Consider the following 18,405-nt stretch of genomic DNA (forward strand, 5'->3'; position numbering starts at 1 on the left):
AGAAGAAGAAGAAGCAGAGGGAGAAATTCCACTTTGGAAAGAAGACTTGGCGCTTATAAACCCCGCCACAAACGACGTCGGAATCTCAATGGAGCCCTGGAGTTTAATTCGAGGTGACCTCTCTCTCTCTCTTTCTGGCCCCCAGTCCTTGGGCTTTGCTTTGGGGAAGCGTGAATCGTCGGCTGAGCTCTTGCGACGCAGGCATGAGTCACTGCGCTGCCTCACTTCGCCCCAAAAAAGGGACGCCGCCAAACCCAGGGGGGTTCGGGGGGGGAGGGAGGGAGGGAAGAAGAAAAGGAAGGAAGGAAGGAAGGAAGGAAGGAAGGAAGGAAGGAAGGAAGGAGAGAGGGAGGGGAGGAAGGATGTTGACTCAAGGGATGGGGAGAGTCACGCTCCTCCAAGGGCTGGGTGCCTGGCCAAGCTCAGGATGATGGGACTTGTGGGGGTTTCCTTGAGGAGGAGCAGCGCGGGAGCCTGAGGACCAGGTCGCTTCTAGATCCCTGTCACGACGATGAAGTTGACCCCAGAAACTGGACAAGACTGACTCCCGGCGCTCCCGGAGATAGGCAACCAAGCAGGAGGAGGAGGAGACCCTGCCCAGAACAAGCTTTTCAGTGTGTGTTCTTCGTGTGAGATCTGATGATTTGGGCCACTTTCTTTTCACCAAGTTTCCTTATACCACTAAGTCGCTTTTTGGTCCAGCCATAGGCCTCTCTCTCAGGACTTGGTGGCCCTACTGTTGAGAGATCGTCTTAAGAGGGGGAACTTCTCAATCCAGTTGGAGGCACTTGGGGGACTTTTTCTAACGCTCCCCTCCCCCGCCTTGCTCTTGTCCATTTATTCCCATCTAAGGAAGGGCGAGGGGGAGGCAAGTTTCCCTCTGAACAGCCATCTTGCCAGCTTCCACTGGGGGGCGCCGGCGAATTAAAGACGGGACCCTTTCCCTCCCTCTTGGCCTCTTAGAAAAAGCTACAGAGAACTGGTTTGGACCAACACAGGCACAAAATATTAAACGATGTAGTGTTTTGAGTGTTGGACTGCGACTCTGGGTTCGACTCCCAGCTCGGAAATGGGAATCCACTGGGTGACCTTGGGTAAGTCATACTCTCTCAGCCTCAGAGGAAGGCAACAGCAAACCTCCTCTGAACAAATATTGCTAAGGGGAACGTGTAATAAGGTCGCTCTAGGGTCGCCATAAATCGGAAATGACTTGAAGGCACACCACAACAACTGGAAGGGGTATATTGAGGATGGAGCAAGCTTGTTTTCTGCTGCTTCAGAGATGAGGACCTGGAGCATTGGATTCAAACCACAGTTCAGGAAAAGAGGTTCCCCCTCAACATTAGGATGGTAAGAGCTGTTCAACAGTGAAACACATTCCCTCGGAGAGTAGTGGAGTCTCCTTCCTTGGAGGTCTTTAAACAGAGGCTGGATGGCCATCTGTCAATGGTGGTGCTTTGGTTGTGAGTTCCTGCATGGCAAAATGGGGATGGACTGGGTGGCCCTTGCGGTCTCTATCAACTTGATGATTCTATAGGCATTCCTGAAAATGAAACTGAGGGGCTAAGGAAAAGTTTCTGTCCATGGGATTTAATAGGACCTTTTATAGGTTTTATAAGCGGTAGTGCCAAGAAAGTACAAATCAAGATACAAAGAAAAGGACTCTCCTCTAAGGGAAAGCAGACAGTGTCCTGGCATTTTACAGAGAGAGGGAGGAGAAAGGGAAAGGGAGTAATGTCAGACTGTAAACATATTTCTTACAGAGAAGGGGCCAAGAGTGTCAGCCTATTTTGTGTCTTTTATGAAGGACTCAGGCAAAAAAGGATGTAGAGAGATCTTGTAGCCCCTTTGAGACTCACTGAAAGAAAGAAGTTGGCAGGATGAGCTTTCCTAGACTTGAGTCTACTTCCTCAGATGCATTTTGTAGACTTAAGTCTACAAAAAAAGCTCGTGCTGCCAATTTCTTTCTTTCAGTGAGTCTCAAAGGTGCTACAAGATTTCTCTATGTACTGATTCTACAGACTAAGACAGCTATATCTTTGAATTCAGGCAAAAAAAGTAACTTAACTCCATTCCAGCCAAACAGGGAAAGCAAAGCTGAGTATAGTACTTTGCTGTGCCTAAGAATCTGTCTTGGCATTTTCTGTCATACCTCCAACAGGCACCATTTTTTTTAAAGGACTAAAAGAACTTTTCCAAAATGGGGATTGAATAGGTACAACCTGATAAGGTTCTTTTATCTACAGAGGGGAGGCTGAATTTCCCTGGCCTTAAGAGCAAGAAATAATACTGACCTGTGACACTTGGAGAAGAGAAGGTTAAGCGGTGATATGATAGCCCTGTTTAAATACTTGAAGGGATGTCATATTGAGGAGGGAGCAAGCTTGTTTTCTGCTGCTCCAGAGACTAAGACCCGGAACAATGGATGCAAGCTCCAGGAAAAGAGATTCCAATTCAACATTAGGAAGAACTTCCTGAGAGTAAGGGCTGTTCGACAGTGGAACACACTCCTTCCTTGGAAAGTGGTGGAGTCTCCCTCCCTGGAAGTCTTTAAGCAGAGGCTGGATGAATGGGGGTACTTTGATTGAGAGTTCCTGCATGGCAGAATGGGGTTGGACTCGATGGCCCTTGCGGTCTCTTCCAACTCTATGATTCTATGATTCTAAAGGCGCCCCATGGTTTCTTCCCTTAGAGGGCTTGTCACATTCATTCTTGCTCAAATCATTCAAAGAAGAAAGCGACTTACACAAGAGAAGGCAAAGCGATGTTGTTGTTTTTAAAATCGGGTGTATGGGTCTGGAGGGGAAAGGCCCATAAATCCGACTCCCCCATTAGGGCCACCTCTTTGCCTCTGGGATTGTTCCCAGGGCGGCAGGACACTAATGGCACGGTTAGCATTGATTTCAGCACCTCGGACAGCAGTTCATTGCCACCGCTTTTTGCTCAAAGAAAAGCAGAGATTTGGGGCGGAGAGCCTGGGGGGGGGGGGGGGGTTGATCCTTTCCAAATCCCCTGTGTCTTCACGCCAAAGGCTGTCTCTGGAAATTCACCGCATAGCTGTATCTATAACCTGCATTTATTGGCCAAGGTTGGAGCGTGGAGTGATCTCTCCTGTTAGGCTTGCCATTTGTCCCAGAAGACCAGGAAAACCCAGGACTGAAAGGGTCTGAAAAATGTCCCCGGCTGAAGCAGCAGATCCTGGATTCCTCCAGGCAGGAAAGGGACGAACAACAACAAGAACGACTCTGAAATATGCAATATAACAATGTTAAATGTCAAAATATGTTTGGTTTGGGGTGCTTATCATTAAGTGAAATATGCAATAAAACAATGTTAAATGTCAAAATATAATGTGTGCATGCGTGTTTGGTTTTTTTGGGGAGTTGAGAGTAACCCTCCCAATCTAGTCCCATACACGTTTGTCCTTGTTTTGTTAAAGAGAATTATGGCAACCCTCTCTCCTGTCAGGAGGCGAGATTTCTTTGGGAGTTAGAATGCCAACAGCCAACTTGAAGGCATCTACACAGAAAACAAGCAAACTGAACAAGAGAAGAGGAAGAGGAAGAAGAAGGAGAAGGAAAAGGAGGAGAAGAAGGCCACAAACCTTGCCAGAAGGACCACTTATGGAGGAAAAAAAGGTGCCCTTTGGGATATAAAAAGCAATAGCTGATCCTGCAGTAGGGAAAGACAGGCTTGAGGCTTGTAGGATCTTCTTTGGTTTTGATTGAAAGCCTGACATCCACCTACATTACAACAGCCAGGTGGGAAATAGTGCCTCAGAAAGACTGATATGAAATTATGCAATGAAGGTGCCTCTGAGCACAAGCAGTACAATTTAGCAGCACAATTTAGTTGCAAGAGTGGAGTGACCCCTAAACTTTGGCCTTCCAGGTGTTTTGGACTTCAGCTCCCAGAATCCCAGATCATTGGTCAATATGGCTGAGGCTCCTGGGAGCTGAAGTCCAAAACACTTGGAAGGGCCGTGTTCAGAAATCACTGGACTAAGATTCTAGAGACCAGGGTTGAAATCCTGGCTGGGCCATGTAAACTCACTGGGTGACCTTGGGCAAGTCACATGCTTGCAGCCTCAGAGAATGGCAGTGGCAAACTCCTTGAAGGAACTTGCCAAGAAAGCCCCATGAGGGCAACAACAATTGGAAATGGAGCTCAAAACAAATCCTTACAGGAGGTATCTCCCAATATGAGTCTGCCTGGACCCTGAGAGCTACAAGAGTCCCTTCTTTCAGTCCCACCACTTCCACACACAGGACTGGTGGGAACAGGAGAGAAGGTCTTCTCAGTGGCTGTCCCCTAACACTTTGGCACTCTTTCTCTAGAAAGGCTAGCATGGGCCACTTTTTGTTGCCCTTCCATCAGCAAGTGGACACTTTTTAAATTTAATCAGTTTTTTTTAGAACTGAAGGCTTTCAAGCAAAGGTCTATAAGACTTGTATTGCTTTTAAACTGCATTGTCTAAGTTTTAAAAACAATTAAAGAGATTGTTTTTAATATGATGAATATAGTCGGTCCTCTGTAGACACGGATTTTTAAATCCATGGATTCAAGCATCCACAGCTTGAAAATATTTTTAAAATAAATACATTCCTAAAGCAAACCTTGATCTTGCCACTTTATATGAGCGGCACCATTTTACCTATGCTACTGTATTTAATGTGACTTGGGCATCCAGTGATTTTGGTATCCACGGGGGTCGGATTTCCTGGAATCAAACCCCAACGGATACCAATTGCTTACTATAGTTCAATTAGCTTTCAATGTTGACATCTTCCATGTTTTTAAGTGTAGTCTTTTAAATGTCGAAGCTGCCTTGAGTCCCAGTTTTGGTAGAAAGGATATAAATAAAGGCTGAAATCCTGCTGGGGACAGACATATATCTGTGGGAATTACAATTGGGCAGTTCCATAACATCCATATCCAGTAAAAGACTGCAGTCACATTACTACTTGGGGAGCCAGCAAAATGATTGATGTACAAAAAGACCAATGTGCATCAGTCGCATTGTGTAATGGGACACTTTTGCAGATGTCCCATGGTGCATCTTGCAATTCATGTAGCACTGCTACACAGCTAAGTATACATAAAGTTATGTAATGTACACCATGACGGAGGATTCTGGCCATCCATCATCATCATCATTATCCTTTTTTCACACTATGACTACTCCCCTCCTCACAAATGAAGAACAGGGGAAGAGTTTAAAACATTGTTAAATAATTGGGAAAGCCAGATATCCTTGCTGATTTACTGTGTCACTTTTGATACGCCAGTAGATTCTAATCTACCTCCTGCTAACTTCTGGCCTAGAGCAGCCAGAGCCATCAAATAATTTGTTCATTCAGTACAGATTTTCAGCTCCTTGCCTCTTGGTAAAGAATGACTGCCCCAGGCAAATTTTGCCTTCATTTAACGAATGGCAGGAATGGAAAACTGAAACAATGCAACTTTTAAAGAATCACTCCATTAATTATTATTGTAGTTGTCTGCATGACCCTATCATGGGGTTTTCTTGGCAATTTTCTTCAGAGGGGGTTTGAGGCTGAGAGAGTGTGATTTGCCCCAAGGTCACCCTGTTTACATGGCCAAGCCAGGGTTCGAACCCTGGTCTCCAGAGTCACAGTCCAATGCTCAAACCACTATACCCCACTGACTCTTCCATTAATACGAACAGCCATTTATTTTATTCTAAAAAGAACGGACACATGTGGCTTCATCTTGAGTAGTTACAGGCTTAAGGGACATTGAGAAAACAGTCCTTAAGTGCTAACTGATGTTATTTGACTACAGATGGTGTCATAAAAACTGACCTCTCTAGAGAGGGCTATATCGTCTTGTCGAATTATTGATAGGCAAAAATTATAAAAGTAAAGCACTCAGCAGAGCTAATGTTTTAAGCAAATCACCATTTGAAGCAAAGCAATTTTGAATAACAAAATAGATTTAAGCAGGTCCCTGAGAATGAAGAATTGGGACAAAAACCTACAGAACTGTCAACAGCCACCGTGGATCAACCATAAAAAGTCTGAGAGGTTAAGTTCCCCCCAGATGGCGCTGTACCTCCTCTTCCAACTCTTCTTCATGGGGTTTTCTGTTTATTTTTTTGATTACTAGTCTGAAATTTGCAAGGCACAAGTTTTTCAAGCAACTTGACATTTCACATGACTGGAATGCAGCCTGTCAGCAGTGAGGGGGAAGAAGACTGCTGCTCCTTGCCTTTCAGATCCTGGCATTTGGTTTGTGAATGATCTGAACACCTTGTTAAGACACCAATCTCCCATTGTGTCAGTGTGTGTGTGTGTGTGTGTGTCTATGAATCCACACATTGTAGCCCTACAAGTGCTGTGTCAAATTTGACATTTTCTTTGACATGCACAGTCTAATGCTCCTAAATTGCCACACATGACAAAAGAAACCAGACTTAGCTTGTGGCTACAGCACATACACATTATTGATTCAAGTAAGGATAGCCCTCTGCACACAGTTATTTTATTGAGAGTTAGGAAAGCTGTATGGATGGAATTCCTTCATATATCACATTCAGTTGGCATGTGAGTATTACATGTATTGCCTCTACTTAGTAAAAGGGCTTCAGATGTGTCGCAGCTATCATTTCTGGGAGCTGCTAATACACCTTTGGAAGGAATTAGTTGCTGTTATGTTACTACATACCAGAGTTGGCAAAATGGTTAATGTGCATTGCTGCACAATAGGACTGATGTGCAATGCATCAATCCTGATGCACATTGCATTAGACCCAATGTGCATCACATCAATCCCAACGAGCCTTGAGCACTGATGCACATGAGACATTCTTACCTGTGTCCCATTATGCATCTTTACAATTCAGTAACTGCATTTCTTACCACCTCTGCTACTTAATTAAGTACACTGAAAGTTGCATTATATATACATTATATACAGGACTCTAGCACACAGAACTTGACAGAATGTGATAGGATCTAGAAAGATGGAAACCATGTCCTGTGTCCTAAATTTTCAAAAGTGCTTTGAAAATATTTGAAAATTTACTACATCTTTCTGACCCCTATTATGTTCTTACTCCCAGAACTGTATAAACATGTTTTATAACCTGAGGCTTTAATATCACACAGCACTGCATCTAAAGAAGTGGGTTCATATCCATTTATATCCATGAAAGCTCATGCTAAAATAAAAACTTGTTAGTCTTAAAAGTCTGCCATATTACTTTCCCCCTCACCCTTCCTTTCCCCCCCTGCTGCTCTAAGATATCTATATAAATTGGAGCTCAATTGAAATACTAGCACCATGTTTAACATCTTCTTTTATTGGAGGGATGTGGTGGCTGGAGTGGTTAAGATGCTGGCTCTGCTGACTGCAAGATAGGAAGGCTGGCAGTTCTGCTGCCCGGGGGCTGCATGATGGGTGAGCTCCCATCACTAGTCCAGCTTCTGCCAACCTAGCAGTTCGTAAGCATGCAAATGCAAATAGGTAAATAGGTACCACTCCAGTGGGAAAATCATGCTGGCTACATTATCACAGAATAGTCTCTGACAACACTGGCTCTTCGGCTTAGTAACAGAGATTAACACCACCCCCTGTGGTTGGGCACGACTTGACAACCTTGTCAACCTTTATCTTTTCACTTTTATACTTAAGAGGAATGAAAAATACAGATGGATAATTATAATTTTGACATTTTTCTTGAGAGTTCCATCTCCCTTTTCACTGTTTCAGAGATCTCCCCTGCTACCTCAAGTATCTCATTTGCTTTTACCAGTATCTCTGTGCCTTTTCCTTTAGTGTGGCTGCTTCACTAGTTAGCTATTCTAGTTAGCTGGCCTCCTATCTCTCTAACTTCTCATTTCTTTTCTGCCATGGTTTATTTCTTAATTGTATTGTCTTTGCTGATGCATCTAGATATTTACATGCAAACCCCCAAGCACACATGCATTTTTAGACCACAAGTCCCACCCAGTCCAATCACTTGCATGCATGAAGACACAATCAAATACAATGAAGAAATAAACCATCTTCATTAAGTGGACTTATGGAATTAGAATTGTATGGTTGAATTGTGCAATGTCTGTATCCAGTAGAGGGCTGCTGTTACATTACTACATACCAGAGCTGGCACAGTGGCTAATGCACATTGGTGCTTGGTGCACAATAGGATTGATATGCAAAGCACTCTCGATAGATGGGACATCCAGTCTCTGTTTAAAAACCTCCCAAAAAGGAGACTCCACTACACTCCAAGGTAGTGTATTCCATTGTTGAACAGCTCTTACTGTTAGGAAGTTCTTTCTAATGTTAAGGTGGAATTTCTTTTCCTGTAGTTTGAATCCATTGCTCTGGGTCCTATTTTCTGGATCCGCAGAAAACAAACTTGCTCCATTTTCAACATGGTACCCTTTCAAATATTTAAACAGGGCTATCATGTCACCTCTTAACCTTCTCTTCTCCAGGCTAAATATCTCCAGCTTCCTAAGCTGCTCCTCATACACCAAGACTTCTTTCTCTTCTGTTTTCTTTGTAAACCATTTTATTTCTGAACTTGTTCTTCTAGGTGATAATTCTTTGCTCTGCCTTTTCCTCCTCCATTCCAATTCTTATTCCTCAGGGTTTTGCCCACTTTCCCCTATAATCAATGGGAGCATGGTTAGGTCAACACTTAAATGAATTCCATTAAATTTAGTTTCTTCTCAGGAATTAATTTTATCCTTCCTTTACATTTTAATTCCGCATAAAGTTTCCCTTATTTTTAAAAATGATTAATTCCTTGTTGGCTAACTATTGCCCAGTTTTCTTTTATTTATTTTGTTTTATCAGGATTTCTTTATTCAACCCCCCCCCCCCCCCTTACTGGATGCTTTGTACCAATTTGGCATTCATGCTTACCATTCAACTTGCCACCGTACTTTGCTGGGCAAATTCTTATGTCTGAACAGGAAGCAAGTGTACTCCAGTGCTGCACTTGATCTTCCTTTGCTTGTGCTACTATTAATGAGTTTTCCTTTGTATGATTTTCTCTTGTGCCTTGGCATTTAACTTATCTTCCTAATCAAATTTATGAAGTTGCTATTCCTGGTCTTCTCACCCTAGTGTCTCACCACTCACTGACCTCCCCCCTCCAATGACGTTTGTGACAATCCCGTATTAGTCCTTTGCTTTGTCCTTGTGATCCTCATAGTCAGGCTTTTGGCAGTAACCACATCTATGCTGATTATTCTTTTCTATCTTAATTTGTTGTTCTGGTCCTTTTACTATTCATGGCTCTATCTTTCATTGAATCAATCAGAACCAGAATACCACATTTTACCCTCATTCCATCTATTTCTTTGATTGTTAATGACTTTATAATGTCTGTTTATTGAGTTAGAGCACTTCACGTTATTTTTTTATCTATTTACTTCATTTTTAGTTTTAAAATGTTGCCAACATTCATTTTCTGTGCAGATTCTGATCATACTTTTGTTTGCTTTCTCATTTTGTCTGTCTTCATGCACTTTTGTCTTCCATCTTAAGCCATTTCCTTTTGTTTTGCTTTCTGCCATCTGCCTTAGCTTTGGAGTTAGATCACATTGTTCTTTTCTTGAGTTCACAAGTTACTTTTGCATATTTAGTTCAAGACTGCTATTTGTCTAAGCATTTGTATCTGAATTCTCTCTATACTCTTCCTGTTATCTTTGCAATCTTAAGAGTTTTTTGTTGCTTGTCAAAACTCAGAGTTCTTTCTCTACTTTTTAATTCTTCTTTTTCTATTACTCTTTATCTTTGGAATTATATAGCAGCTGATAATCATTCAATTAATCCTCTTTTTTAAATAAAAAAACCCACTTAATGTCTTTCAGCTAGTGTATGTCCAATTGTTTTCAACCGCCTCTTCCTCCAGATTTTTTAAAAATACTTTGTTCGTTATCTAAGTTAGATAGTAAGCCCATTGGAAAGCCCTGCCTTTTCATGCATTGTTCAAGCACCCATTTTTAAGGCACTTAAGAAGAAATGTGATTATTAACACATTAGAGCTTGTTTAAGATATAAGTGGTTATATTTTTAAACAGTTACAAAATCTACTTGTCAGCATTGACTTCTAATTGTATGAACATTATACTGAGCTTTATGGTGGCTTAGTGGTTAAGATGCCAATTCTGATGATTGGAAGATCAGAAGGTTGGCAGTTTGAGGCCCGAGTGCCACATGATGGGGTGAGCTCCTGTCACTAGTCCCATCTTCTGCCAACCTAGCAGTTCAAAAGCATGCAAATGCAAGTAGATAAACAGGTACCACTTCTCAGTGGGAAGGTAGCAGCGTTCGGTGCAGTCTTGACAACTAGAGTTGTCCTTGGACAACACTAGCTCTTTGGCTTAGTAACGGAGATGAACACCACCACCTACAGTGAGTTACAACTAGACATTCATGTCAAGGGACTACCTTTAGCTTTTATATTGAGCATAGAATTTGAACAATAACTATCCCCTACATCTGTTCCCACAAAAGTCAATTTCCATTTATTTGTGATGATTCTATACCAGCTGTATTTCCAAATGTTGGTAACATAGCCACTGTGGAGGGTATTTTCTCCCCTCTTTGCATGGCCTACTCTCTCCCTCTCTCTTTATGACTGATCAGTCACAGAGCTATGCTAAGTGTTTCACACTTAATGAAGATCATGGTTGTCACATCTTATTCAGATGACAAGTAAAGATTAGCTGGCAGCTGGAAAGTTCTGCCTCTTTGTAAAGAGACAGAACATCAGAGGAGTCAGATTTCACATTATTTTATACAAGCAGTTACCTATGCAAGGCTTCTGCTGTCTACTCTAATCTTTTTTATACCATATACATATCATTTACATTTGTTTACTACAGAGATTTAACAGTGTTACTTTATACTACAAGGTGGCTTTGCTCTTAATATAATTATGCCATCAGTTTCCAGCTAAATCAAGTAAAATAATGAAAGTTATCAGAATGTCTTAAGCATTTTTGTCTTTACAAACTATTCAACAATATTAAAGTATATTATTCACTGAGTAAAGTAAGGCACTCAGTTCAATGCACTTATTAACTTGTTCAGAATCTGTTTGTAGCATAGTACCTCCCTTACATATCAAGGTACCAGAATGAGATTTTGGATGCATATTCAAGGCACATTGTACATCTCATGTCAAATACAACCCCAATGTGATCCTCAAAGTATCTTGTAAAACTAGAGCGGGCATTCTCCAGCATTCGGCTAGATTTCAAAGTCTCTGCATATGACCAGCTCAGGCTTCATTGAAAGTAATGTACAGCTTCCTCAGCAGTTTGATAGATAAGAAGAAAGAGGGGGGAACAAGAACAGGGGAGGGAGATCACACAAGGCAAGATTTCCATGCTTTATGTCAGGGTTGAGCAACTGTGTGGGCGAGGATGGGGGCAGCTTATGTCACAGGTCATGACCCTGCAGGACATGTCATCTCTGCATGCCAGTTTTGGCCTGAAAGGTGTAATGAGGAAATCAGGAAGTGAAACCACTGCATTGGCAGGGCGTTTTCTTCTATTTCTATTTGGGACTGTTTGGGGGCAAAGAAATTGCTTACAAAACCATCTGAATATTACCTGATACAGGGGCTTATTTTAGGGATTACAAGCTAAAATCTTTTCAGTGCTGCCTGAATCCATACCCTGAATTCCAAAAGGGGTCCCATGAGGCTTCCCATCTTCCCCCCTTTTTAAACATCAAAAGTCTTACCGGCTGTACTTCAGAGAGCCCTCGTTTCACTGCTTTTTTAAAAATCTCAGGCCTGTTCCAGAGTGCCAAAATAAAGCTGCTTCGGGTCTCTTTGGAGTTATGCTGTTTAAATGATGCATGCGTCCTAAGAATCCGGAAGCGGCACCAAAGCTGCACTCCAGTGCTTAGGAATGGAATGTGGCTTTGGCGCGACCTCCGGACTCTTAGGACCCAGGCATCATTTAAAGAGCATACCTCCAAAGAGACCCGAAGCAGCTTTATTTTGGCAGTCTGGAACAGGCCTCAGTAATCTTAGCAGCAATGCCTCAGCTCTTTTCAGTTGGGCTATACACAGTATTGCTCCCAAGCGCCCTCTCAGACCCGCTTCCAAACGTAAGCCCTGGTATACGGAAGATCTCCGGGCAAGGAAGCGGGAGCTGCGACGGCTAGAGTACCGTTGGCGGAAACTCCTTCGCTTAGACGACAAGACTCTCCTAGCCCAACTGTTAGAGGACTATGGAGAGGCGATACGAGCAGCAAAGAATTCGTTCTATGGTGCTCGTATCGCGTCCGCGGAGTCGCATCCAGCAGAGTTGTTCAGGGTAGTCAGGGAGCTAACTCAGCTCCCTCCTGCCCTGAACCAGATCCTTGAACCTTCTAAGGCCTGCTGTGACCAATTTAACAACTTCTTCACGGATAAAACTTCTCGGATAAGCGAAGGTCTTAACGCCGACATTCAAGCAGAACCTAGGGTAGAGGCATCCAGGGCCTCCGTGGACTTTATTAAACTGGATCGGTTTGAGTTGGTAAGTACTGATGATGTGGACAAGATCCTCGGAAGTGTTCGGAAGACAACCTGCTCTCTCAATCCCTGTCCCTCGTGGCTAGCAGCCCAGGGGGGACCGGCTGTGACTTCATTGTTACGCCGGATTATTAATACATCTTTGAGGGAAGGGCAATTTCCATCTGATCTTAAATTGGCCATCGTAAAACCTTTATTAAAAAAGCCCTCCCTCGACCCCCTGGTACATAATAATTATCGGCCAGTTTCACTGCTGCCATTTTTGGGGAAGGTGATCGAGAGGGCGGTTGCACTCCAGCTTCAGGCGGTCTTGGATGATACGGATTATCTGGACCCATTTCAAACTGGCTTTCGGGCGGGTTACGGGGTTGAGACGGCCATGGTCGCCTTGGTCGATGATCTCCGTCTGGGCATCGACAGGGGAAGCGTGTCCCTGCTGGTGCTCTTGGACATCTCAGCGGCTTTCGATACCATAGACATGGTATCCTTCTGGGGCGTCTAGCAGGGGTAGGAGTCGGTGGCACTGCGCTCCAGTGGTTCCGCTCCTATCTCTCTGGAAGGTCCCAGATGGTGCAGCTGGGAGACGTGTGCTCCGATGAGAGGGCCCTTAAAACTGGGTTCCCTCAAGGAGCCATTCTGTCTCCCATGCTATTTAACATTTACATGAAACCGCTGGGAGAGATCATCCGGAGACATGGGGCGCGGGGTTATCAGTACGCTGATGACGCCCAAATAATCTTCTCTATGTCTCTGACTGTTGCAGTGACTGAGGATGGCGTCTCTCCTCTTGTGGCCTGTCTGGAGTCAGTAATGGGCTGGATGAGGGAAAACCGACTCAAGCTGAATCCAGAGAAAACGGAGGTACTCGTGATAGGTTCCCCTGGTCCAGGAATGGCGGTGGTTCCACCTGTCCTGAACGGGGTCACGCTCCCTGTGAAGGACTCCATGCGCAGTCTGGGGGTGCTTCTTGACTCGTCCCTTCGCCTGACTACTCAGGTGAATGCGACGGTCAAGAGCACCTGTCATCAGCTTCGGCTTATTCGCCAGCTGCGCCCATACCTGGCCCAGAGGGACCTTGAAACTGTGGTACATGCTCTGGTAACCTCGAGACTGGACTTCTGCAATGTACTCTACATGGGGCAACCCTTATACCAAACCCGGAAGCTACAAATGGTGCAGAACATGGCAGCCAGGCTGGTCACTGGTACTTCCAGGGCCAGCCATATAACTCAGGTGCTAAAAGATTTCCATTGGCTGCCCATTCGCTTCCGGGCGCAATATAAGGTGTTGGTGATGACCTATAAAGCCCTAAATGGCTTGGGCCCAGGATACCTGAAGGACCGCCTCTCCCCATACATTCCGCCCCGCACCCTCAGAACATCTGGGCAGCAATTACTTAGGGTTCCCGGGGCGAGGTTTGTCTCCACTACTAGGAGGACATTTTCCATCGCCGCCCCGGCCCTTTGGAACACGCTGCCCATAGAGCTCCGCTCAGCCACCTCCCTGGCCCAATTTAGACGGGATTTAAAGACCTTCCTGTTTGGGATCGCATTCCCTGATTAAAGTCCTCTAGGCCTCCTTCCTCCGCACTGGCAAAGGGATCGGCTAATCCGGGGCTTTTCTGTCTTTGTTTTTTTTTTTTTTTTTTGGAATTATTGTATGGATTTATTGCTTTATTGTATTGTTTTTAATCTGTTGTTAACCACCCTGATCTGTTGGAAGGGCGGTATATAAATAAAATTTTTATTTATTATTTATTATTACTGCCTTTTTCCGTCTCAAGAATATTACCAGCAGTGTCTCAGTACAGGTTTGTACCTAAAGCCTCCAAAGGTGTTGATGGAGACTACTTTTTTTCCTATTACTTTTCTTCCCTGATGAATCTGTCACAATGTTCTGACTGTAAGGCTTGGGATGTGTATGAAGACTGAGTGACAAGTGTGGATTGTATGATGGAGTGTGAATGAACAAATGGATGGTGACTGGTTGAGAAAGTGAGAATGGGAGAGGCTGGCTTTCCCCTTCTTTTTACTTCACATGCTCCCTTTCCCTATTTGGAATATCATCTCAAAACATGGCATTGCAACTTAAATAACCTTCTGTCAAATTTTAAGGCATCTAGCATGATATTCCAAATGCCGTATGTTTACCACATATAGACATACATGCACACAGACATCCTCTTTTATTATTATAGATAGATGAGGTGGGTAACCTGGGATATCTTTACTCTGTGTACGATCCCCTCTCCTTTCTATATGAAATGTTCCAAGGGCCCAAACTGCATTATAAGAAGAATTTTTAAAACCTGTATGTGATCTAAGCAAAAGAAATAATATCGGCCTGAGGGTGTGAGAGACATGCCCAATCTTTCCATTGTCTATATTGGCCCTGGCATGCTTGCTTTCACACACTTAACAAGGATGGGAAGGAGAAAAAGCAGTGTTCTACTGAGCTGCCTAAGCATTTTTTTCATACACAAGCTGTGCTCTCATATAGAGAACAATCATACTCAACTTGCTTTTATACAGAGGATCATCTACTATAATTTAATCCTTAATAATATTTGTTATCTATGCATAAATAGTCTGGGCAGACTTTTTATTTCCTTAGCAATTATGAATAATATAATCAGAATTTCTAAAATTATTTTTTAAAAAACAGTATAGTGGGGAAAAGTTAGTTTTATGTAACTATTGGACTTTTGCTAATGTAACTATTGGACTTTTGCTAATCTTGCCTTGTGTGATCTCCCTCCCCTGTTCTTGTTCCCCCCTCTTTCTTCTTATCTATCAAACTGCTGAGGAAGCTGTACATTACTTTCAATGAATTAGCAAAAGTGGGGAACTTGCACAACAACATCAAAATAATAACAATAACATACTTTAGCCAACCTCTCTCAGACCTAAGAAGTAGAAGTAGCAATTTTAATTTAAAATCTTCCACTGCTATGAAGAACATTCTGCTGGCACAGAATACTAGTTTACAATTTGACATTAAGTACTTGTATGCCTTGAATGTAAGCACACTTGTTTGCTAAATATGCACACATTTGGAAAAGATAACAATTTCTTGCCATTGACAAGTGTCTTATCTGTGTAGGGTGTGGCTCCTGTCAGTAAAATCATTCTATGACTGGATGAGGTTTCTACCTTTGTATTTTAGCTGTCAGGTGCATTCTTAGGGGTCACAATGTCATTTAGCACTGAGCCTACTATCAAAAGCTTTCTCCTAGCTTTCCATCTGCCATTTCCACAGCAACATACTGTATAAAATGTTTAGAGGTTGAGAATCTAGTTGGAGCTGAAAAAATGGAGAACAGACCTACTTTGGAATGACTGAACTAACTTCAGCAGCATAGTACAAATAATAATGAGAATAAAGAAAAAGCTATAGTTCTCAAGGTTTATCAGCATTTTGAGAAACAAAATACATTACATAGTACTTTACAAAGTACTCACACAGTGTAATGGAAAGGATACTATATAATGCCTACAAGTGTCATTCTAGAGGACAATGACTGGAAAGAGATGTGTAATTTAGTGGTCCTCTGATAATCTTGACAGGACCTCTTTTACAGACTCCCCTCCCACCCAACAAAAACTCCAGTATCTGTTAGTAGGGGTCTGCTGTTTAACTGGAAGAAATGTTTAATCTATTTTATCATATGGGATCAATTAAATGGGCCAATTAATCAATTAACTATGAGTTACTACTTGACCCTCCCACACAATAATCCAAGCGATTTCCCAAGCTTTGTTGGAGAATAAGGTGAAAATGAATATTTCACAAAGTTCTGTAATCCTCACAACTCCTTGACTACTGTATAAAAATATGTACACAGAAATGTTCACCTTCTGCTAGCACAAATGACTATGGCCTGTTACAGACTGCCAAAATAAAGCTGCTTCGGGTCTCTTTGGAGGTATGCTATTTAAATGATGCATGCATCCTAAAAATCCGGAAGCTGCACCAAAGTTGCACTCCAGTGCTTAGGAATGGAGTATGGCTTTGGCGCGACCTCCGGACTCTTAGGACCCATGCATCATTTAAATAGCATACCTCCAAAGAGACCCGAAGCAGCTTTAATTTGGCAGTCTGTAACAGGCCTATGTGAATACCAGTGGTTTAAAAGACTGGGACAGAGAAGAGGTCAAGGAAGAAGAATGCACATGGCAACAAGTCCTGTGTTTGATCCTTGAAAGATGGAGGGATTTAAAATTACAGCAATGTGTTGTGCTTAAACCCCTATCACCATAGTTTCAAGAGCACCAAATAGCTAGATTCTAGGGATCAGAGGACCTGCCACAGTTCCCATTCCCAGGAACAATATGAGCTCTGAAGAGCTACAAAAACCAAATGAATTTATCCCATGGGCAATTCCTATATTAGTCCTTAGAACTTTTCATCTCACAAATTTCTCATCGAATAATACATTTTAGGAGAGGTCTATGGCCAGCAAATTTGTATGTAACAACAACTATTAGAAACAGAAGAGCCCTAAAAGCAGTGTAATGATAACAGTGTAATGGGCTATTTAACTAGTTCAAGTGAACTAAAGAGCATGTATTTCAAAGAAAAAGTAATAAAGACACAAATTCAGTAATTTCAAAATTTCTAGGTATTTTTATCAGAATTTTCAGAACTTCCTTCACTTTCAGTGTCACTATTATCTGTATTGCTGGTATCCTCTTCACTGTCATCGCTGCTCTCTTCACCAGTTTCTTCACCTTCTGTAGCAGCACGTTCACTTTCTAACATGGAGGTTCAAAAGAAACAAACCTTATGTCATTGGTTAGGTTATTGCTCCTCCTGCTCTTCCCTTCCTCATATTAGATTTGAGACAGCATTGAAATGATTATCCATAGAGTTTGGGCTAACCCCTCCACATATGGAACTGCCACAGTGCTGACAGCAGCCACCTGAGGAACTAGCCATGAACAATGGATACCTGCCCCAAAGCTCAGGCAAAGAATAGGGCTAAAGTCATTCTGTGAAATTCTGTCAAGCACTAAGAACAGCACTGCTGGTGTCAAAGCTTGGAGAAACATCTGTGGTGTACAAGCATTTTCTGGAAAGAACTTTTATGTGTTAAATATTTTTACCTGCCTCAAATCATTGAGAAAACCATTTCTAGCTTTCCTTTTACCACAACACTACCCAGCTTTGCTGAGAGACTAGGTCCTTTGGGCTCTTCACCTGGACACCCTCCTTCTTAGCTTTTCATTATAGGAAATGTATAACTTAATAAGCAGTGCTTCAGTTTGATTCTCCCTGCCCTTCCCTCCCCACATCTCATTTTCTTATGCTGCTCCTTAAAATCTGTTCTGGAAGGCTTGTGAGGGGGTGAAGAACGTGGAAAAGACAAGTTGTATACTTGTAACTGTAGTTCTTTGAGTGGTTTTCTGTGAACTCACACAACCCAGCTCATTCTCCCCTCACTGTGTCCTGCATCTTTGGTCCTTGGGATGCTGCTATGCGGTATCCTTGGGAACTGAGGTAAATAGGCAGGAACAGCGAGGGACAGAGCTAAAATTGGGTGGAGTTATCATGTAAAACTTGCTTAGCTATTGTAGAAGGTTCTGAAGATGCACTGCTTCACACTTACATTAATTTTACATTAAACACCAGTGATACCAAAGTGTGAGTGTTACACAAAAGTTACACACAAAAAATTTGCATTTAATGGTGAAGTTCTATGCATAGTTTGAGAATTCCATGGAATCCAGTGGAATTTACTTTGGAAAAAACATACATAGGATTGGACTGTAAGTTAATTCACAACTTTAATAATTTGTAAGTTCATTGTGAGAAAAAGTATGAGCAGTGCTATAAAAATAATGAGCAAACTTCACATTTATTATAAACATTATTAAGGTGTTTTTTTCCAG

General features: G+C 42.5%; 1 protein-coding gene across 4 annotated transcripts in view; it reads right to left on the reverse strand.

Moving 5' to 3' along the window:
• Nucleotides 1-16,831: 16,831 nt before the first annotated feature.
• ERICH2 (glutamate rich 2) overlaps nucleotides 16,832-18,405 on the reverse strand; it is a 34,613-nt gene continuing 33,039 nt past the window's right edge. For all 4 annotated transcript variants that reach the window (XM_089523289.1, XM_089523288.1, XM_089523287.1 and 1 more), the window contains exon 14: nucleotides 16,832-17,268. In XM_089523289.1, the coding sequence (XP_089379415.1) occupies nucleotides 17,132-17,268 (137 nt within the window). In that variant the 3' untranslated portion in view covers nucleotides 16,832-17,131. The remainder of the gene's footprint in view (nucleotides 17,269-18,405) is intronic.

Source organism: Sceloporus occidentalis, unplaced genomic scaffold (assembly GCF_023333645.1).
Source record: "Sceloporus occidentalis isolate IW3139 unplaced genomic scaffold, rSceOcc1.0.p SCAF_4, whole genome shotgun sequence".
NCBI lineage: Eukaryota > Metazoa > Chordata > Lepidosauria > Squamata > Phrynosomatidae > Sceloporus > Sceloporus occidentalis.